A 23,589-nucleotide genomic window follows, 5' to 3' on the forward strand; every position below is an offset into this window, starting at 1 on the left:
AAACACCCACCTCTCCGCCTCTTCCAAGGGACGAGGGGACCGTGCGGCAGAGTTTAAGTTCGATTTTTTTTCGCCGGTCAACGTGTCCGTTAAAGTTCAAATCTTCCGGACAAAATTAGAAAAGTGCCGATCAAAGGTCTTCTTTGTTATTTATTGAGCTTTAAAACAAATGAATAACGACTCTATATAATCATATATAAGAATAAAACACGGAGGACGGAGATCTCTTTTTGTCCCCCTCTTCTCCCCGCTGCAGCCTAGCAGCTGATCTCAAAGCTAGCTCCCCTCTCCTGCAGGGGGCGTGGTCAGCTGCAGCTCATTTGCATTAAAACTATGTCACTGAATCAGCCCCTGCAAAAACAGGGCTGGAAAGAGCAAATAGAGCGAAATGAGGCATGGCTAAAATGCAGGATCTGTTTGGTATTTTGAAAAAAACTATATTTATATACTTTATATTGTATGGCCCTACAATATATTGTTCAAATATAGCATGATAGGTGCACTTTAAATAAGGAATACTACATTTGAAAACTAGCAAATATAAGGCATAACAAAAAAAATGGTCACTAAAATATCCTATAAAGGTAAAATAATCTATATGTTTATGTTTAATATTGGGGTGAACTTTCCCTTTGAATTAAACCCCCCTGCAGATTAGTGTGCATTTGAATCTGAGTTTGAAGCCATTTCTCTATGAAATGGCTCCTTAGCAATGAAAATAAAGAGACGCATTAACAATAATGGCAAAATGTCTCATTCAATACAAACACACATTGAAAAAACGCAATGAAGTAAATATATTTTGTCAATACATTTCCCATAACGGTTTTAGGTTCATTTAAAACAATTAATATTAAACTATTTTTTATTTAAACTCGACATTATTGCTTTCAACTAACCAAATACAGTTATCGGAAATCTGTTGACATAAGACATTTAATTAAAGTCAACGTTTCAGGTTTTATCAGTGCGGGTAATACTGTTCAATCAAGTCTTTGTTTTTGGTTGCAGTGATGCGCCTGCTGGCATCCCTGTCGCGTGGTCTCCAACTTCTCGTCAGCCCACGACAACAACGCCAATCTGATCATCGACGAGTACCACAGTGACTACGGAGTCGCACCCAAAGCATCCCATGACAGCATTTGGTGAGAGGATACAAAAACATTTACTTAACATCAACACACTGCACGACACGTTGAATAAAACGTATCCAGAGTGAACAACAAGGTCCTATGAAAAGTTTATGGCCCCAATAACGTCAAAGCAGCAATACATGTGTACGTTCCAGGGTTGATGAACGCATCAGTATATGCTTTTTTTTGTAACCTTTCTCGATATATGATTTTCGTCAGCATAAAGTTGATAACTTTCCACCTCCACCCTTCAAAGACTGTAATTACAATATTTATAAATACAAATGCATTGTTTTTTTTTCTTCTTTTTTTTATAGCATCTATGATCATTTTTTGCATCGATTTACGAACACCCAGTTATATTTAAACTTGTGTAGTTTGTATTATAACATTGTATGGTCTGTAATATTTGTAAATATGTACATTGACATTTAATTTAATCTCAGTGCTTTACCATGCAGTGCCTTGTCATTGCTGCTACCTCTGCTTTTATCACTGCTTTTATTTATTTGTGTCTAACTATCGCTCTAGTGAGCAATCCAAACAAAATGTCCTTATACCAAAGTAGGATGACAATAAAGAGATTCTGATTCTTATTGTATTTCAATATCGCCTTGCCCTAATATAACTATTACTTAATGTCTTAGGAACTACCACGTGTGGGTGGAGGCGTGGATGAGGCGCCCTGATCTTTCAGAGGACGGCGCATTTGACGGTTGGCAGGTTGTGGATCCAACACCACAGGAGAAGAGCGATGGTACGGATGTTACACTTTATAAACTTTAACACACGTTGTCTGATTGTACAGTTCATGCTGATTACTTTCTTAGTTACAAAATAATACAGCATTCATCCTTTGGAGTTATAGTTTTGCTCAGAAGAACTTCCATATTGATTGTGCTCTAGATGAAAGTTTGACTAAAATCATAAAATGATGATTGATCATTTATATTCCCAACAAATCCCTTGTAATTATGCTCGTCGTTATTTTAATATTTCGCTGTTGAAATATGCAATAGACAGGTAGAAAGACAATCACTACAAAAAACATTATTTTATTATAATGCATGAAAAACAACATTATAGACCAACTAATAAACTGCACAGGTAATCTTGAAAAAGAACACAAAAACTGCCGGAAGTTTGTGGGTGATTTGGCTGCACCTTGATCACATTATAATGTATCATGAGGGAAGCTTATTTAATTAATAATAATCCAAACTTTAAAATAAAGTATAATTTAGTTTCCTAAACAAACAAACAAATGTCTGAGATATGGGCCAACTTTCTCTCGCAACCCTAACCCCTAACCCTAACCCTACTCTATTACTATTTATACTTTACATGTTACACTTCATTCTATGTTTGCACGGTTTATTGCATGTTTTCTTTATTTTAATAGGTTCCAAAAGAGGGGGGTCTTTTTATATATTATTAATCCCCGTTTCTTATTTAAACATTGTTTATACTATTTTATTTATTACTTTTTATTTTAAATGGATGTTGGAGCCTCCCGCAGAGAAAAACCCTGGAACAATCCCTTTAATAAAGTATTTCTAAACATCTTCCGAGGCTTGTCCCATGTCTCACCTGCACCACCTCTCTTGACCTCGGCCTGGGTTTTAAACACTTTTAAGGACACTTGGTTGACCTTACTTTAAAATATTTTCCCTCCCCGTTTGCCTACTAACCTGTGTGCATTTTATACTTTACATTTTAAATATTTTATATATTATATTTTATAGTTCTATATATTATATTTTATGTATTGTATATGTTATGTTATCTTATATTATTTGGGTTGATGTGATTTTACAAAGCACTTTTATGTATTTATTTATCATTTACCATTTAATACTAATCTTACCTGCATGCCGATTTTAAACAAAGTCAACCTCTGTTCGTACAAAAATACTTAAGCGAGAGCCCGTGCACCGTGCTCCCCAAAAACCCTAACCCTATCTAGCCCTGTAGATCCAATTAACCTCATTACAATTCTGACTTTTTCGGATCTAAGTTAAACTGAAAAAACGGAAAGGTTGAATTGAATCATTAATGTATTATGTCAACAGATTCCACCTAACTTTATTAAGTTATTTGAAAGCCATAACATTAAGTTTAAATATACTATATTAGGTTCAACTTAATATTATTGCTCTCAACGAACCTAATACAGTTATGTGAACGTTGCTGACATATTACGCATAATCGGGCGGTGGTGGCGAAGTTGATAGGGACTTGGCTTGGCAACTGGAAGGTCACCAGTTCAAGTCCCGGCAAGACCAAGTGCTACCGAGGTGTCCCTGAGCAAGGCACCGTTCCCTACACTGCTCCCCGGGCGCCGTTCAAAATGGCAGCCCACTGCTCCTAACACTAGGATGGGTCAAATGCAGAGAAACAATTTCCCCACGGGGATTAATAAAGTATATCAAACAAAACAAAATCAAACAATCAAAGTTAACATTCTTTCAGTGTAGGGACAGGTTTAGGAGGACTCAAAGTTACAGATGTGAGAATTCTGGCTTTAGGTTTAGGCAAACATACAGGCCGGCTTTTTAACGTAAAAAATAATACAACCACCACTTGGCACCAAAGTCAGACATTTCAAAATCTTTTAGAAAGCAGTTTTAAGTGACGTAAACACTCCTGGAATGTTTTTTTATTGAATTATTTTTCTCCTCCTGCAGGTATTTTCTGCTGTGGTCCCGCCCCGGTGAAAGCCATCCTAAAAGGAGCGACAGACCTTAAATATGACATCCCATTTGTCTTCGCCGAGGTCAACGCCGACTGCATTGACTGGCTGGTCAGTGAGCCTCATCAACACACACAGTACAGTGTAGCTGGTATTTCAAAATCCCAAAAAAACAGAAAACTAACTCGAAATCAAACTGCCATAGAGCAGTGCTTCTCTAAGTGTGGTCTGCAGACTATTGGTGGTCCGTGAGTAAATTGGTAACATTTCACATTTCAAATAAATAAATGTAAGTTTTCCGCTCTCTCGCGGGAATATCTCCGTAATGGAGCGAGCTTAACTTTCACTTTCGATGCTTGATATAGCGCAACACCTTCATCACACATGTTGCCACTTGTTTGTACAATTTTCAGGCGATTTGTAATCTGTTCTAGAAAAACGATGTGTTTTTGGATATTTGTGGAGTTAGGTGGTTCGCGAGTGTTTTTTAATTGGTTAAACTCTTAAGCCCCACGGACCCGGTTCCGGGGCCGATATCGCGTCATTTGCAGGAAACAACGTCTAAGAAACCTTAATATTTAATAAACTATGAATATTTTATATCCATATCACGAGAAAAAACTAATTTAACTGATCTTTTTCTCAACAAAAAATATACAATGCTAACAGTGAGCCTCTGAATTAGCCCCGAACGAAAAATGCTAACCTATTACTGCATCTAAAATCACTCCTAGCTCCCTTATTACTTATCCTAGCTGCACATCCAACACATTGTTTATGATCGTAAAGACACAGAATCTAAGGGTTTCCACCTCAACACTGAAAGATACAAACTCGCGACGTTATCAACAAAAACGTACATCAAAACATGTGGCGCTAGGTAGCCTACAACGCTAACATGGCTTACCTTGGTCAAAACTGGTCTTCAATGGCATTCAAACGATAACAACGATGCTGTAGTTAATCCATAGGTTAATATCCAATGTGACTATGTCCCCTTTGAAATGTTCTGATAATCCATAAGCAATAAAACTGCAATTACCTTTTTTTTAACATGAGTGTTTGCGGGACGATTTCCCTTCGATTCTATTGGCTCTAACGGTCAGAAAGAGATGTTACATGTCAAAATCAAAGAAGGGGGGCCAGAGATAAGGAAAATCCACCCAAATGGCCCCATAAGAGTTTTTTTTTGCTAAACCTCACTAAAAAGGTCAAATATCACTTGTTTTGCATCAATCTTGATACAGGGTACTTATTATATGTTGTACTTTGTATTCCTAAAGCTTTTAGTCTACTAACACATCATCCAAGGTTAGTTTTCAGTATAAGTACAACATATTTTTTGGACGGACACTATAATTTACAGTTTTTTACCATGTTCAGTCTGAAATTTCTTTAAAATAAAAAACATCTCTATTGATTCTGACTTTTCTACATCCAACTCACAGGTTTATCATTACTTTGATAAAAAGATTATTAATTTAGCCCTTTTAGAAGGGAAAATATGGTCATTTGCTCTGGGAATGTCATTTTCGAGCCTGAAACCTGAAAAACAGGCTTGGGGCTTAAGAGGTTAAGTGGTCCTTAGTATGAAAAGGTTTGAGAAACACTGCCATCGAGGCATCAGGTAGCAGTCCATTGTCCAGGCAAGATTGTAGCGTGTTCGGTTGATTTCCCTGTCAAGGATCAAACGATAAGGCAATGGCTTTGATTGCCTCTATTTCCCTGGTGAAAAACCATATGTACTATGGGTAATAACTTAATTAATGACACTAAATAATGATTAATTTGCTATATAGAAAACAGCCTGAAAATAAATGTTGAACTATTAAAGATGACGAAGATGACGAACAATAATCAAGTTGAATATTCTCTTAATTTAAACTTGTTATTGCTTTCAACTAACCTAATACAGTTATGTGAAATCTGTTGACATAATACATTTACAAGTCAACGTTTCACTATTTTCAGTGCAGACACACACTGCTAAATGGTTTCAAAGAAATGTTCTACTGATTTTGTGTAATTCATTGTTTCATTGTATTTCTACTGTTTGTGTGTCCTATCAGGTTAAGGCTGATGGCTCCAAATTGAATATTTTCTCTGACACTGCAAGGGTGGGTCACAATATCTCCACCAAGTCTGTCGGCTCCAAGAGGAGGTTGGACATCACCAACAGTTACAAATACAGAGAAGGTGAGTTCGCCTGAAGGACACATTCCAGGGATGAAGAGTAATTATCTAGAGTTTCTCAAGTTTTGAAGTACTTGTACTTCACTCCAATATTCCCGTCTCCTCCTACTTTATACTTCCAGTTCGCCACAATTCAGAGAAGAATATTATCCTTTTAGGCCCACTAAATGTTTTCATGACTAAAATTACTTTAACGATTCAGATTATTAATACAAAATATAATCAACAAATAATGTGTTATGTGCTAATAAAGGTAAATCTGTTTTGATCCCTAACGGAAATTCACAAGCTACTTGGCAGCATTATAGTAAAAAAAAAGAAGCTTATAAATAAAAAGCAATATATATGATACCATTATTTTGTATTTTTTTTGTAATAGGCCAGTGCAAAAATAACTCTATGTAGCCTTCTTTTGATGCTAATATTTTTATACTTTTAAATAAGGGAATGTTTTTATTGCAGGACTTTAACTCAATATTTTCTACACTTTGGTGTAACTACTTTTGCTGAAGTAAAAGTACATTCTCCCCTCTGTAAACAGCCGTAGGTATCTCTGGAAATTGATTTTGAAACTCAATTTACAGGAACAGAGAAGGAGAGGGAGGTCTTTGAGTACGCCCAATCCAACATGTATGATGATGAGGATGAGGATGAGGATGAGGTTGAGGAGGGCGAGGACGATGATGAGACGGAGGACAACGTGGCTGCGGAAGAGACAGACGACGCTATCCTGAGTGATGAGGAGGAAGATGATGAGAGTGAAGAGGAGGAGGAGACCGAAGCTGGGAATGAGACCTCAGACGGTACAGATGCAGAAACACAGATCAGCATACCTCCCCCTGTGACCATGAAGTTTGAAGAGGTGCGTCACAGAAACTCCCTTAAGCTATCCATCAGAGCTGTTCAACTGGAGGTGTTTTCTTTTGTGCTTGAAATGTGCACTTTACTTTCTGAATTGTTTTATTTTTCATTCATCTTTTTGAGGCATCAAGTAATCACGTTCATTGTGTAGGTTCTGACAGCACTGCGCCTTTGGATCAAATTATTTAGGATTAAATGTGTATCGGTTGATTGATTGAACTAGTGGGTCTGATCTGGGGCAAGGCATAAACCAGATAGATGAATTTACTTATGAACAGTTACACACATCTGACCAAGTCCAGGGGTATATGGGTGTTCACAAAATGCACGGAGAATGGACCCACAGTATCATGATATCTTCTGGAAACAAGTGCTGGTGTCGGACACACACACACACACACACACACACAGACACACACACACACACACAGCGTAGAGCAGAGCAGAAATACACATCATGCTAAATTATAATTAATGTTATGCGTGTAGAGGTGTGTGTGGTTAGCAGCCTGCCGCTCTGTATCTGATCTAATGAAGGTAAATATAGTGAATGCTGCGTAAAATCAGCTGTGGACAGCAGATAGGGGAGAATTCCGAGCAGGCACAAGCTCCCCCTCCTCTTTTTTTCCACTTTTAAAGCTACGGACCTAGAATCAGCACTTCTCTAACAGGGCTGAAATAGAGGGGTATGAGGCATGGCTAGAATGGCTGATCTGTTTTGTATTTTGAGCACTTCATACACATTTGTATATATCTAATACGTACAATATATGCCTAAAAATAGTATAATAGGAGACCCTTAATACCTCTTGGGTTTTCTGTGCACACTGTTAAGCCCCCTTAGACAAGTGTATATTGTGCTATATAAATACAATTTCATTGGTTGATCGATTGTGCGCGTCAGCGATGTGCTCCGTTGCTTCAATAAGTAGCTCCACACTGCAGGTAAATGTCCTTAAAATTAAGTAAGGTAGTTTATTGTGGGTGCCCTCACCCAAATACTGAAATCCTTTTTAATTACTTGATTAATACTTGAACAGTTTGTGTCTCGGGCCGCCCCAAAATGTAGCATGATTTGCTTGTAGAGGATTTAATAATATTTACCAAATATGTCTTAGTGATTTACAACTTAAAGTGATGTATCATAAACACAGGATTGTTATTAAAGATGAATGAAAGTGAGGGGACTCAAAACTCTTAAATTACACATGGAAACAACATAACTAGTTAGGTGGTTAGCATTCATGCTAACACAAGTTTGAATATGTAATTACTTTTTCTACATCAACTTCTTCAAGACAAAAACACTTCATTAGTGTATTCAGTCGACTCTGTTTGCTACAGGTGAGGCCACCGAGGAACGGTAAGGATGTAAGGCTGAAGCTGTTGCTGCGCTGTGAGAGCAGCTCCGTCAGGTCGCTCTCCATCAACATCAGCGTCCAGGCGATGACCTACGACGGCTTCCCGGCCGCGAGCATCCAGACCGAGGTGAAGGACAAGATACTGCTGCCCGGGAAAGGTGATCCTCTGTTGCTCTGATGGGGCTGTTTAGTTTTGGAGGCGGATGTCTAAAAGTCTGGTAACATCTAACTACAGAGACAAATAAAGTAACCTAAGCTAAATGAAACCAAAATCTTAACGTCTAAATACTGCAACTCGACTGAAGGTAATACATATTATAATAACTTAGTTTGGGGATGGAAGTTACATTTGAGGAAACAAAGTGTTTTGTTATTAAAAAGGGGTACAGCTCTGATATTCCCTGCTTGACGTGTTATATTTACACAATAATATTCACATTTACAGTGGTTGAACACATTCTCTTTTAAAAATACCACAATGCATAAAAACTTCAGTACAAGTAAAAGTCCTGGAATCAAAGTTTTTAGTAAAATGTTGTAACTTTGGTTAAAGTATAAGTGTGAGCATCAATATTTTTTTCAAAGTAGGAAAAGTAAAAGTACCAAAAATGCAAAGTGTCTCCTTTAACTGTTATTTTTATAAAATATTAATATATAATATTACTCTGACATTGTACAATGATACATTCACAAGAAAATAATCTCAAACTCTTGCACTCGGACCTAATTTACCATGAGGATTGGGTGGGAATATCTGTATCTTTTTGTAGGATTTTCTGCAAACCTATATTAACTCTCCATTTCTGTCTCCTGGAGATTTGCGTATCCGGATCCGAGTCCCATTCTCAGCCTACCATAAGCCCATGTTGGACTGTGACAGCTTTAAGGTTTCAGCCTTGGTGACGGACAAAGAGAGACCCGACAACATGTACCTGGCTGTGGACGACGTTGTGCTGATCGACCCCCCTATCTCCCTCAAGGTCAGTGTGAAGCTGACAATTGAGCGGCTCGACCAAGCAAGGAGGCAGAGGCAGACTTCCCAAATATAACGCGGTGTGGGCATTTATTACAGCATGAACACAATGATACCAGCAACAAGGATCTAACCCTGTACATGTTCCCTTGAGCACAGCCTGCAGCCACCAGGATCTCACACACACTACCAGCCCAACAAGAAAACAGCACCTAAATACACACACAGAATAATCAGCAATTAGACACAGGTGGGGGGGAGGAGACAACACAGGGCACCAGGTGCACACAATCAACAGCCACAGACATGGGGGAAGGGGAACACTTTTAACATAAAACCAGCAAACAGACAAACTAAAACAGACAGATGCACAAACTACATACATTTCGCCACCAACAAAACTACACAATCCGTAACGGAAGCCGAGATCTATGACCCCAGAGATCACCTCTGTTACATTTCCTCACCCTTCACCCCTCTCCTCTGGAAGCACAGTGTCTTGAAAACCTTGGCTTCCCTGCAAGCTTTCTGCTTCCCCTTGCGCAGCATGGTTTCCTCAGGGGGGGGGCATGAAGTCAGAAGGAAGCTTCCCTTTCTTCCTTTTGGCGATGCAATTCTTCCTCTCCAGCTGAGCGGGGTCCGCCCGGAACTGCTGCCGCTGCATCAGAGTGGCTATCTGCCCCTTCCTGCTGATGAGCTCCCTCTGGCGCTCCTTCTCCTCCGTGCTGCGATGCAGGTGACGCTGCTGTTGACCTTCTCTAGCTTCCTAGCTGCCGCTCGCTCCAGCTTCGATTTTTCTTTCTCCTTTCTGGCCTTCTGGGCCGTGTTCTCTGCCTGTCGCTGTCTCTGTCTCTCCAGCTCCTCCAGCAGCTGACGCTCCATGATGGGCTTCACCTCCTCCACTAAGCGCATCCCCTCTGTCTGCTCTTGCATCAATTTCCGGTTCTCCGGCAGGATCTTTGATGCCCCAACAGCAGAGTTAGTGCCCGTCGAGCCTTTAGCCAATCGGCCGTCTTGCCTCCGGAGTCTCCGTTCCTCTCCTATTCTGGATTCCCGTTCCAGTACCCGTGTGAACTGCTGCTGACCGGCTGCCTGAAGCTGCAGGAGTGACCTCATCATCTCCCTCAGTTCCTCCATCTCTCTCACCTCCTCACTTGGTCAATCCCACTCCTGACACCAATTGTGAAGCTGACAATTGAGCGGCCCGACCAAGCAAGGAGGCAGAGGCAGACTTCCCAAATATAACCCGGTGTGGGCATTTATTACAGCATGAACACAATGACACCAGCAACAAGGATCTCACCCTGTACATGTTCCCTTGAGCACAGCCTGCAGCCACCAGGATCTCACACACACTACCAGCCCAACAAGAAAACAGCACCTAAATACACAGACAGAATAATCAGCAAATAGACACAGGTGGGGGGGGGGGAGGAGAAAACACAGGTGCACACAATCAACAGACATGGGGGAAGGGGAACACTTTTAACATAAAACCAGCAAACAGAGACAGACAAACTAAAACACAGACATATGCACAAACTACATACATTTCGCCACCAACAAAACAACACAATCCGTAACGGAGGCCGAGATCTATGGCCCCAGAAATCACCTCCGTTACAGTCAGTAAAAGAGAATTATGTTTGGCCACCGGAAAAAACAAAAACCGTTGATTCTAATTTAATGTATTATTTCAACAGATTTCACATAACTGTATTAGGTAAGTTGAAAGCAATAATATTAAGTTTAAATCAAACATATTAGTTTCAACCAACATAATACAGTTATGTGAAATCTGTTGACATGATGATACATTTGATTCAAGACAACGTTTTAGTTTTTTCAGTGCAAATTTCCCTCCAGAGCCCGTGGAAAATGTAATCATCATTGTTTATCTCCCCCTTTCAACACTGTATCTCCAAATATATATTTTAAAAAAGGAATTCTGTCAACGACTGTCATCGTTCTTCTCATACTCAAAATCTTAGATTAAGTTTTGCTAAAATAAATGTGAAATGTGCGTTCAAGGTGAAAGGTTCTGCCAAAATGAACTGTGCCACGAGAGGAGAGATGATCTTCATGAGCCCCGTGGTCACAGAGACGCTCACCAACTGCACTCTGACCCTCTCTGGGAGTGGACTGATAAAGGACGAGGTGGAAGTCAAGTGAGTGTGTGTGTGTGTGTGTGTGTGTGTGCGTGTGTGTGTGTGTGTGTGTGTGTGTGTGTGTGTGTGTGTGTGTGTGTGTGTGTGTGTGTGTGTGTGTGTGTGTGTGTGTGTGTGTGTGTGTGTGTGTGTGTGTGTGTGTGTGTGTGAACACGACAACGAGTGACCACGAGTTTCACCCACAAACTGAGCCATTCTGAGTCTTGTTTTTACCTTTTGCTATTTGTGATCCCTGCAGGCTTCCAGACATAAAGCCAAACAACCGTCTTCGTGTCAACTTCTCCTTCGTTCCCTACAAGCGCGGTAAGAGGACTCTAGTGGCCGACTTCGACTGCTCCACCTTCAGAGACATCAAGGCCAGCTGCACTGTCAACGTCCGGCCTTCTAGATTTTAAACTCTTTATGAGGTGTTTTCGCTTTGGCTTTAAGGATCTTCAAAAGTACAACTATCAACTGTGAATTTACGTTCACATGTTATCTTGCTTCTTTCATGGCGTCATTTACACTGGGGGCGTTGGGGACACGTCCCCGCCACTTTTGGAAATGGCAGAAGTTGTCCCCACCACTTTGCATTACAAAAACTTGTTGAAAATGTTCCGAAAATAAATAATACAAATTGTAATAATAATAATAATAATAATAATAATACAAATAAAGTGTAGAAAGAATTGTACACTTCGAGAATTTGCACAGAGAGCATGTACAATCTGGAGGACTGTCCTCACTTGTTGGGTGTATTTCTGGTAACCCAAGTGGTGCAGTTTGAACCTACGACATGTTTGATATTAGTTATACTTGAATAGGGAATAGTAAAGCTATTGTTGCTCCCACTTTGCAGCAGTGTAGCAAAGTTACTGCACTAGTTGTCAAAAAAAGTATTGTAAGCATTTGTATGTATTTGAGGACTTTTTGTAGATACTGCTACTGGGGGTTTAGGCGAGATGCAGACACAGATTTACACAACCCTGGCTCAAGTCAATTTGAATTCTGTGCTACTAAGATTGAAGCAATTCAAAAATGTTAAAAGTTGTAAAGGTATTGTTTTTAATGAGCACATTTGCTCTCTGCAGGGCATAAACAAATATAAAAATAAATTGTCAATCTTCAGAGAACAGAATAATACAGCTTAAGGTGGTACAGACACACACATTCTAGAGCGATGTTCGGGGTCAAAAGTGCACAGAACATCACCAGGATGGAGCTGCCATCCATGGACGATCTTTACTCCCAGCGGCTCAGGAAGAAAGCCCTCAGGATTATAAAAGACCCCCATGACCCCAGCCACAAAATGTTCTGTCTGCTGCCGTCTGGCAAGTGGTACCGCAGCATCCGGACTAAAACCACCAGACTCAGGGACAGTTTCATCCCACAGGCCATAAGACTGCTAAACACCTGAACTTTTGAAACAACATCTGCTAAACACCTGAACTGTTGAAACAACATCTGTTAAACACCTGAACTGTTGAAACAACATCTATTAAACACCTGAGCTGTTGAAACAACATCCATAACATTCATCTGGCTGCTACTTAGAAATTATGTAGCTAATATATCATATTCCAATAACTTGCATAGACTCTTATTGCACTATTTCACTTTTTTAAACTATTTTTCTTTTTGTATTTACTGTTTACTTGCATTATATTTTTCTGTTTTATTGTGTTGCACATGCTGGAGGAGCCTGTGACATAAGATTGTCATCGTCTTAACTACACTGTAGCTATGTTCGTATGACAAATAAAAAACCTTGAACCTTGAATTTAAACTTAACCTCTTGGTGTAAACTGCACTATATGTTTCTATTAAAGCTTGGTCCTGCTCTAAGAAATGAAGTGTTGCAATCTCTCCTTGTGGAACAAATGCAAAATGAACAGACCAAATAATGTAAAAGCTGGATTGTATCTTTATTTTATGACAATTTTTAAATGTGATGCTCGGGATTTTTTTAAATATCACACTGCTCTATTTTAAGATTCTTAATTTTATAAAAGTAAATCCTTCCTCACTTTATGAATCTTTTCTTTGGTTAAGATATCCTGAATGCTTAATGCACTATCTCTTATCAACTTTTTCCTGAACCCAACAGTACTTTTATCAACTCGCTTAGAAATGCAACTTTAAAAAAAGATTATCATTGAAAGGGTCAAAAAGGTTTAATTTGTGATAGAGAATTAACAGCAGTTCCCTTTGCAAATATATTTTTGTATCGGTCAACAGCACATACTGTAAGACTAAGGTATAATTATTATTGTATATTAAACATTAAATAACTGTCAACATAAATCACTACAAGGCTATTATATTAATAATAATAATAATAATAATAATAATAATAATAATAATAATAATAATACCTTTTAAAAACAATGTGAATTAAAAGTAATATTAAAATAAAAATCTTAATTAATTATTGTAATCAAGGACATTAAAGTGCAGAAGGATGCATGTTACAAATCAAAGGCAAATTAAACCGAAGTTTCTGCTGAAACATCGCGAGATTTGGTTTTCAACATCAGCTTTCACTCCCCACTTTTCTGACACCGAACAGCTGCTGCCGCCTGTCTAATGATGCGTTCAAAGTATGTGGAAAAGCAACACACTTCTAAAAATGTACTACTTGCTTCATACCTACAGTATGACAGGTGTAAATGTAATTATAAGGGATTTTAAATGTGTCTCACTATTAGATTATACAAAACACAATATCATGTAATGTTATTTAATGTTAGGTAATATACAATATAAAGTATTTCAGTTTGGTATTCAAAAAAATGAGGATATTGTACTAAAAACATTTTAGTTATCAATCTAAGACAAGATGTTGGGTAATTAACAATTGATTATAATCTTTTATTTGATAAAACAACTTTTGTTTAACAACCAATAAAGCATATTGGATTCAATTCAATGTGTAATGGCAATTTTAATGTTCCAATGCCCTATATCCTTTTGCCATTACTTCACAGGAGGGCTGGAGAGTGATCCAGACGCAGACACAAACAGAAGATTTTCCAGTCCTTTGCTGCAGTTTAGAATTATGTTTTATTTTGCGTTTTACATACCAAGGTTTAATTACAGTCAATGGTTGTGGTGAGCATCTGCCGGCTGGTGAATTCGGTATGCTCTTTCCTCCTGTGTCCTCATCCTTTCCTGTCACATAGCCTATGACCCCTTTTATACACCGCCACCAAGTGTTCAAAACAGTATTGCACTATACACATCAATTAAATAAACTGACATGCCAACAACACCCATAAAATGGCTTCTTCACAATGTCTATAATATGTTTGACAAATAGCCTAGTGCAAATAAATACATGTTCAATTGGTGATAGTTAAACATTAGTTTGAGATGTTATTGGTTTGAACAGTAAAACAAAACAACAGGAACACAACAATAATAGAACATTATATTGTTATTTTTCGTATAAGTTATTTTCATCTATGAAATCCCACATCCATGAGAAGAGATGGACTGATTCCTGATAGTCTTACTTTACATGAGTATTTACATATTTTTCTACTTCGTACTTCTACTCCACTACAATTCACAGATAAATCGTGTACTTTTCCTCCACTCCAGTTCAGAGGTAAATGGTGTACTCCACTACATGTATTTAATACCTTTAGCTACTTTACAGATTTTGATGAATGATTTGAAATATAATCAAGTCTTAAATCAGACTTTAGTTACACCTGGAGTAAATTCACAAGCTACCCTGCAAAGTCATTAAAACTAGCTGCACCTTTACCAGCTTTGAGAACACTTTAATGATCAATCATTATAAAACATACCATATATTATCCTGAAATGTACCAATCTGCAGGATGACTACTTTTACTTTTGGTACTTTAACTATATGTTGATGATAATACAATTGTACTAATTGAATAATATTTTGAATGTAGGACTTTTACTTCTAGACAGCCCCGGCCCGTCCAGGGTAGTTAGTTGAAGCTTCAATGCTTCTGCCCATTCACTTTGAACAGAATGACGTCACGCTTTGCCGAGCGTTGCTTCGCTTTGCTCGCTTCATTGCGCAATGTTCAACTTTTGAAGCTTCGGTGGAAGCGTCAGCCAATCAAATCATATTCCAGTACAAGCTCTAGCCAATCAAACCACGTGCTTGTGTATCCGGGCGGGATATTCATGTAATAATTGGTTGTTGGTCGAGTTTCAGACAAGCTCATCGGCAAGCTTCAACGCACGCCGCCGTGTGGACGCTGCGTAACCCTACACTCTGGTACTTCTACTTTTACACATTAAGTACAATATCTGAGTACTCCTTCCACCTCTGCTGATTCCAAACCGGTAGTTTCGGTTTTGCTCTTTTGTTTATTGTTATTGTTACTTTGTGCTTGCGGTCTTTGTGCGAACAATTATTTGTGTATTTCATGTTTGATTATATTTATACCGTATTAAACCGTTAAGATGTTACATCCAATGTGGCAACCAGGGGGCGCACTTTGCTATCCAAACTCCGACAATCTCCCTAGCACTTGAACGCAGCATGTAAGGGGAAGTGAAAGCAACACTGCTGCAGCTCATATTCATCCATGCTGTAGCTCAAGAAAAACCGATAAGTTACTACAGCTAACCGGCAAGTTTTATTACCACACCCAGCGTATAAACCCCCGCACCGGCAGAGGAAAACCCCGCTAAGACGAACAACGAAGAGAATACAAAGTTTAAAGAGTAATGTCAGTATTAATAACGCGTTCAGATAGTTTCGGGTACAGGTAGTCGCTTTTTCTGTCATTTGTGTCGTGAAGAGGAGAACTGTGTCGCTTTTTCTCCGAGGAACCGAGAGCAGGTAAGAAGTGAGCGAGCCATCTTATGTTAGCATAGTTAGCTTTGGTAGCTTGTGCTAATTTAGCCATCTCAAATGTAGCTTGAATTAGCATAATTTAGCTAGCACGCTAACTTGGCAGTTAAACAACAAAAGAGTGCTAGCTAAAACAGTATACAAATTCGATATATTTTCTCTTTATAAGTGAACTTTTAGTGCTAGTTTTATCAAATTGTCATTCTGCGTTTAGCAAATATTAGCAGCTACGTATCAGGCTATAACAACTTATTTGTTAAGCTAACATGTCATGTCATTTTAGGTTAGTGGAATTTCCGGTATGTAGGTAAGCTGGAAACCTCACTCGACCAACATGTTGCTAACGTATTGTTCGGACAAAAAAGCAAACGTTACATATTTGTTAGGCCGACATTGTGTCTATTTTATAGCTACAGTTTGTTGGTTCCACCTAGCTTATACTAACGTCGTTTAAAACCCTGAAATACACAATACTTTTATTTAGTTTTAATTGTTCTATATATGAAAAATATTAACGTAGCATTAAATGTGTTACAGTTTTAAAACATGCCTGACGCACTTTTAATTGGTTTGCTGCAGGTTCCTGTTCTGCAGCACTGCCAAGTCGTATTACCATGGCAAATTAAACAAAAAAAAAACCCGACCGAAAAATTCAAGGAATTAAAAGGAAAACAATGTAAAAAGAGAGTCTTGGAATGAGATCTCAATCTGTGGCTGCAAATGTTGATTATCTACAAGTTTGAAATATAATTTATCTAATGTTTGCTTTAAAGTCATATTAGATTCAGATTAGAAATACTTAATTTAACCTAATTTGGGAAATTGTTTTTGTTAAAGCAACATGTTAACAAAGCATTGCACGAGTTAAAATATAAAAAAGAATGAACATAAAGAGTAGATGCAGTGGCGGCTGGTGGAAAATATTTTTGGTGGGGCTGTTGATATAGTGAGTAAAACATTTCTTTTTGGGAGAAATGACCCCTTAAATTGGGACTTCTGGTGATGTAATGGCTCCATAAAATCGTGGTTATAGGGCCAGGAACAACCAGGCTGAGTCGGGCTGAGTAAGCTAAACTAACTGCGGTCAAGCCAGCCTCCACTCGGGAAAACCTAGTCAAGCCAGCCCTCACGTGATATTGCGGTGCGCGAATATCCTATGCATTATGGTAGAGTAAAAAAGAATCCTCCCTCTGTGTTTAGATGAGAATAAAACAAAAACTGTCCAGTATCAAAGACTCATTTCACTTCAGGGTGATAGCAGGACATCCCATCTAGTCACTCAGAAAAAATCAGGACATTCTGATGTAGAGTTTCAAAATAAAAGACCTTTGAAGTCTCATATATGAGCTATCATCCCTGTTTTTGGATGAGAATAAAACAAAGACTGTCCAGTATCATAGATCCATCTCACTCCAGGGTGATAGCAGGACACCCCATGTAGTCACTCAGAAAAATTCAGGACATTCTGATGTACAGTTTCAAAATAAAATACCTTTGAAGTCTCAAAGTCTCAGAGCTATCATCCCTGTCCCCAAAAGTCTTTTATTTTGAAACTGTACATCAGAATGTCCTGATTTTTTTCTGAGTGACTACATGGGGTGCTATCACCCCGGAGTGAGATGGATCTATGATACTGGACAGTTTTTGTTTTATTCTCATCTAAAAACAGGGATGATAGCTCATATATGAGACTTCAAAGGTCTTCACGTCACGCTTACGTCCGAGGGGTGCGAGATTAACCTGAGCGAGATTAACCTGAGCTAACAGTTAATGGCGTACTCGCAAATAAAAGTTGTAACAAGAAGTAGCGCTGAGCAAAGTGACTAAAATGCAACCACACACTTGTAAAAAATTTATTTTTTTTATTTTTACCTTACTTTGACCATCCGTTCGCTGTTATCAGGGCCGGCTCTAGACAATTTGCAGCCCTAGGCGAGATTTGAGTTGGCTACCCAGCCAGAGAATCGTACAATAGAAAAGATAAAGATCAATAGAGTATCCAAGGAATGCACAATAGAATGGGGGGTGGACGTCACATCCTCTAGGGGGGTCCGGCCCCCCGGGAAGATTTTTTTAACATTTTAAAGGTCACATGTCATGCTTTTCCGGTTATTACCCGTCCCCTTGTGGGTTATGAAGGTTTTTCTGCATGTAAACGGTGTGCAGAGTCAAACCCCTCAAAGTACACCCTGTAGCGAGTAAAACTCTAAAACGGAAAATACCTCCCCAAAACGCCTCATTGGTGAAACGTCATCATGACGTCATCATCCATTTGATTCTTCCGGGTACGTGCTTACGAAAGCACGTACCCGGAACTAAAGCGGCCAATCCGTGGAGCCGTTACGTTACGTCCGCGGAGCCTTTACGTTAAGCCCCCGCTGATTGGTCCAAATTGACCAATCCACACACACACACTCAGTGCAGGCAGCCCTACTGATTTCTGCTCTGTGCTGCAGGCTGATAATGCGAAAACCAATGTGAGTTTGGAAAATTGCACAGTATTTTTCTATTTTAGTATACCTCAACAATGGAATTATGATCAGTGGAAATGGACATGACATGTTACCTTTAAAGTAAAATGCTTCAATCTGGTGCACTTTAAGCAGAATTACTACTAGATCTAGGGGGTACAACTCTAAACACCCATATGAAAAAGATTGGTTTACATTTTATTAATCAAATAAGTATGTGAACATAACCAATAACCTACCATAGCCAATAACAAATAAATGTAACTTATTTTATTTTTGTTGTTCATTCATATCTTATTTGACCTATTAACATTTATTTATTCGTGCATTTTTTTTAATCTCTCCAGTTTAAAACAATATTTTTGGTTTACTGTCCTATAGTATACATTGAAATGATTTCAAACCTGTTTTATCCCAATAATTATAAAGGAGTGCCTTTGAAATATTTGTTTACATAAATTGTGACCAAACCGTTTGAGACCCACTGAGATAACTTAGACCAGCGGTTTTCAAAGTGTGAGGCGCGCCTCCCCTGGGGGGCGCCAGAGAGCTTCAGGGGAGGCGCAGCGTGAGACACAAAAGAACGAGAAAAAGACAAGTAAAGTGACACTTGCCCACTTGTGGCTGTCTGTGGAGACCGAGTTCCCCCACCTCGCCAAAAAGGCTGTAAAGGTGCTCATTCCCTTCACCTCCACCTACCTGTGTGAGTGTAGGTTTTCCGCATTGACTTTGATCAAAAGCAAGTACTGGTCAAGGCTGCAGCCAGAGGATGATCTGCGTTTATTCCTCTGTGCATCAAAGACGCAGACTCATTGTTCCCACTCAAGTAGGGGTGAGTGTAATAAGGAGGCAAAGTTGACGTTCAGTGTGTTACCGGGAGCATATAAGGATTTATCCACCATGTTGAAAATGTTAAAAAAAAAATGTCTTGAGAACACGGCGTGCGGAAATATACGGGTCGTGCTGCAGCTAGATATGCTTGTCCTCTGTAAGAAGGTATCGGCGACTGACATGCAAGGAAGAACGGCTGTCCACAGGCTGTTCCAACTTTAACAACTGTATTAACGTCCAGGGTAGTGAATTGAACATGCAATTGTAATTGGGTGTGTGGTATATTTTCATGCACGGACACGCATGTTCCACAACACACAAACTGAACAACACTCAATTTTCCGATCGCTACCAGCGTCCTTGCGATCTTGTTATAATAACAACTGCACGTTACTGATGCAATATGGTTGAGACCATTCGGGCTTATTCTAGAGGGGTGCAAGGAATAGTCCAAGTAGTGGGGGAGTTTTATACAATATGTTTAAAACATAAAAATAAAAAGGTTTTAAAAAGTTATTGTTTAATGTTTTAAGGAGGTGACGCTACTCAGCCAATGAAATCGGTGCAGTCAGCACGATAGATTCAAACACACAGAGACACGACAAGAGGAGAGAAACAGTCGGAGTAATCTCAAATGGCGGAAGGTAGACAGCGAAAACAGAGCATTTAATTACATTTTGTCTTACTGGACCTCTTTGAAATGCAATTGAATACCCCTGCATTATAGCAACAACAACAATAATGATAATAATAACAGCAATAATAATTGGGAGGGGGGGCGCGTCTGTTCTTATGTTCTCTGAGGGGAGGCTAACCTACCCACACTTTGAAAACCCCTGACTTAGACTAAAGTGAACTATCTAAACACTCAAGAGTCCTTTACCTCACCGAGCTGTAGTTATCAGCCTCTCAGTCTGACTGGAGAGGACCCTCCCTCCACATTATTGTAGAAACGTCTTCTTCTAATATCCGTTGGAGCAGGCAACACCAGCTTCTAATAACAACAGCGCCGGTACCGGTGCACCCTCCCTCTCTCCCTCATTCGCTCCCAAGCTCACTCGCACTTTGGCTGTGAGCTACGGGCGCCAGATAAGCCCCATTTTCATCACTTACAGCGCCCATCGTACAGGGCAAATGAAAAGTGTAACCGGGGTCAAAAAAGGGTGTTACATTTACTTGATTATAAATGTTGTTACATCAAGGCCGAAAATTAGGATGAGCACCAACGGTCAAAAATGTTTTTCTACCAGCGCAGCACCTCCCCAGATCTGGCGCCCTAGGCGAACATCTATAACGCCAGTGCTACGGGCCGGCCCTGGCTGTTATTGATCATTGTGGAGAGCAGGCAGACGTTTTGTTTTGTACTATAGCAGCTATCGGATGGAATCAATACATAACAAGTGGAATCATAATGAAAAATACGTCGGTGAAATGTGCCTGTAGAAAACGGCTTATGCCACAATAGGATAGCAACAAGTAGTCAAGATAGTCAGTTTAGCTTTGGTTGCTATGCTAACATCACCCATTTTATACCAGAGAAACTTTCATAACAGCGTTGTGATGCCAAACAGCGTCAATTCAGACTGACACACATTCACTTATGGGGAATTGGGGATATGCATCAGCTGCTTGTGTGACAGTCAGACAGTGAATACTTTAGAGCGGCCGCTGCTGTGTGAGCTAACCCGGAGCTAACGGGAGAATAAACTCCGGTGGAAGAGCAGCACTGCATCGGTAGGTAAATGCAGCTGAAACACATTAATAAACAATGAACCACGGCACTCTGGAGAACAGTATATGGTTGGAGAAGTCGTTATTTAATTTAATCTGGCTTTGTATATAATTTAAAAGCAACACGATCATCAACCCAACGCAGTCCCCCATTGTTGTTGTAGTGAGCGCAATAAAGCAGTTGGGGAGAAAATCATAAACGCTGAAATCATGACGCAGCAGCGGCAGCACCAGTCGGGTTCTGGGCGGTGTGAACAAAACAGGGGCTGAAAATAAAAACCGGTTCCGAACCAGAAAAGCTCTAGCACGGAGCTAGAACGGGAACCACCTTGGTGTGAAACGGGCATAACCCCTAGATTCCACCCGGTCCGTCTGCGGTGCGTTACGGCTACGCCGCGGTTTTGGTCCGGCCTCCTCCGGGGTCATACCCTACCGGGTGCGTTTCAGAAGCATTTCAGAAGCGGAGCGTCTTGCCTGCCAGCTCGCAGTTTTTGTTGATTTGGGCATATTTCCTGGCCAGGCTACTTTGTACAGACAAAGTTGGTAATAATAATAATATTCCAGTTATAAACAACATGAATCAAAGATGTGTTGCTGTATTTTAGTGTTAAAAAAATGCATTCATCATCATAATTATTCTATATATATATATAATTTACACAGTGCCTGTAAACCGGAGGAGAACGCTGGCATTTCTCCTCCTACTTGGAGGGATAGGGTCTGCAAAATTAGTTTGTGTGTGTATATATATATATATATATGCATGCTCTGAACGTCCCACTTCCTGCCTGCCCAACCTTACGTTACGGCTGCGCCGCGTCAAAAATAGGATTCATCCTAATTTGAGAGGAGCCCTGCGCCGAGGCGCTTCTGAGCCGTAACAAGCCGTGTGTGGTGGAATAGCACCCATTGACTAGAGTGGCCGCGGCGCAGCCGTAACGCGCCGCAGACGGACCCGGTGGAATCTAGGGGTAAGAGTTAGACCTAACACACTTAGCTATTTTACCTACCTCTGGAACAAGCTAAACTAGTTATAAATATTAGGGCTGGGACTTTAACGCGTTAATTAAGATGAATTAATTACACAAAAATTAACGCATTTTAATCGAACTTATTTTCGCACCGCGGAACGTTTCTCACTGGATGAGTTTCAGGGGTACCGATTATACTGGAGCACCAACTAACGTTCATGACTTCAGACAACAACAAACCACAGTGAACAATAGTAAAACATGAACGAAGAAGCTGATGAGACCGCTTTGGTTGGCCCCGTGGATGGGACATTTTGTTCTAAAAAACGGACGGATGGAAGCGTCAATAAGAGCACGGTTGTTTGCAAATTATGCAAAAAGGAATTTGCATATCACCGCAGCGCCTCAAGTATCACCTCAATGGAAAACATATAGCAGCTAGCGTGGACGTTAGCCCGACTCGGAGTACAAGGACCCACACCCAATTCGCGTTGATCAAACAGTGGCCTATGCAACAGAGAGACTTTATTTTTCATCAGGATATTGGAAGAATAGGAGGGATTGAGGTCAATCACTGGCACTTTTTTATTTTATTTTAAATGGTACACTTTATGTTGAACTATTTATTATGGTGTTGGTGCAACTGGCACTTTATGTTGAACTGTTTATTGTTTTGGCCAAGGTTATTGAGAGAGTTGGACTGAAATGTATTAGATTTTTTAAATCAACTGTTGGTAAATCAACAAAGTCTGTTATGGCCTCTGAAGCAACAGAGAGATGTTTTCTAATAGTCAGGGTTTCCAATGTTCTGAATGTACTTGAAAGTATTGTGTTTTACTTAAAAAACAAAGTGTTATAGTTTACAGAAGTTCTACCTACCTATAGGCTACCTGAATCTCTGAAATGTACTATATTCCTAAATATGCTATTGCTACACTTTATGGCAAAAATTGCACTTTTCTGTTGGTCTTGGTTAAGTACCACCTTGAAAAAAACAACAATTTTTTGTTGCTTAAGCTTATGTATTCAGTCATAATTCAATGGTATACTAAAATCCATGTGAAAAAAATTGCTTCTCACTGTTCTCAGGTCAAATATTTATATGTGATTAAAAATGCGATTAATTTCGATTAATTAATTACAAAACCTCTAATTAGATTAATTTTTTTAATCGAGTCCCGGCCCTAATAAATATATTTATTCTTCACTGTCGGGTCATTCATTACTGGGTCAGTGAGCTGCATGAGATACTGACGGGCTGTCAGGAAAGAGGAAAAGAGAGCGTTTCTGCTCATTTCTCCCGTGTTATTATCCAAAGTTAATGTAAATTTCAATAATGTACTTCATTTGAATGTAATAATATTGTTTGTGGAAGCGTC

General features: G+C 39.5%; 2 protein-coding genes across 3 annotated transcripts in view; both read left to right on the forward strand.

The window, feature by feature from the left end:
- LOC307038843 (protein-glutamine gamma-glutamyltransferase 5-like) overlaps positions 1 to 13,140 on the forward strand; it is a 21,890-nt gene extending 8,750 nt beyond the window's left edge. Inside the window, 10 exon segments of the mRNA XM_079680519.1 lie at positions 1,012 to 1,027; positions 1,029 to 1,145; positions 1,781 to 1,890; positions 3,821 to 3,936; positions 5,895 to 6,021; positions 6,603 to 6,880; positions 8,224 to 8,398; positions 9,057 to 9,220; positions 11,245 to 11,381; positions 11,620 to 13,140. Of these exon segments, the coding sequence (XP_079536645.1) occupies positions 1,012 to 1,027; positions 1,029 to 1,145; positions 1,781 to 1,890; positions 3,821 to 3,936; positions 5,895 to 6,021; positions 6,603 to 6,880; positions 8,224 to 8,398; positions 9,057 to 9,220; positions 11,245 to 11,381; positions 11,620 to 11,776 (1,397 nt within the window). The 3' untranslated portion in view covers positions 11,777 to 13,140.
- A 2,724-nt stretch (positions 13,141 to 15,864) lies between these two features.
- The window catches only part of tomm34 (translocase of outer mitochondrial membrane 34), a 28,905-nt gene continuing 21,180 nt past the window's right edge, over positions 15,865 to 23,589 (forward strand). Inside the window, exon 1 of one of the 2 annotated variants that reach the window (XM_079682294.1) lies at positions 15,865 to 16,201. The gene's annotated coding sequence lies outside the window, so the exon portion shown is untranslated. The remainder of the gene's footprint in view (positions 16,202 to 23,589) is intronic. The other variant, XM_079682293.1, reaches the window with a different exon arrangement.

Source organism: Notothenia rossii, assembly GCF_949606895.1.
Source record: "Notothenia rossii genome assembly, chromosome: 5".
Lineage (NCBI taxonomy): Eukaryota > Metazoa > Chordata > Actinopteri > Perciformes > Nototheniidae > Notothenia > Notothenia rossii.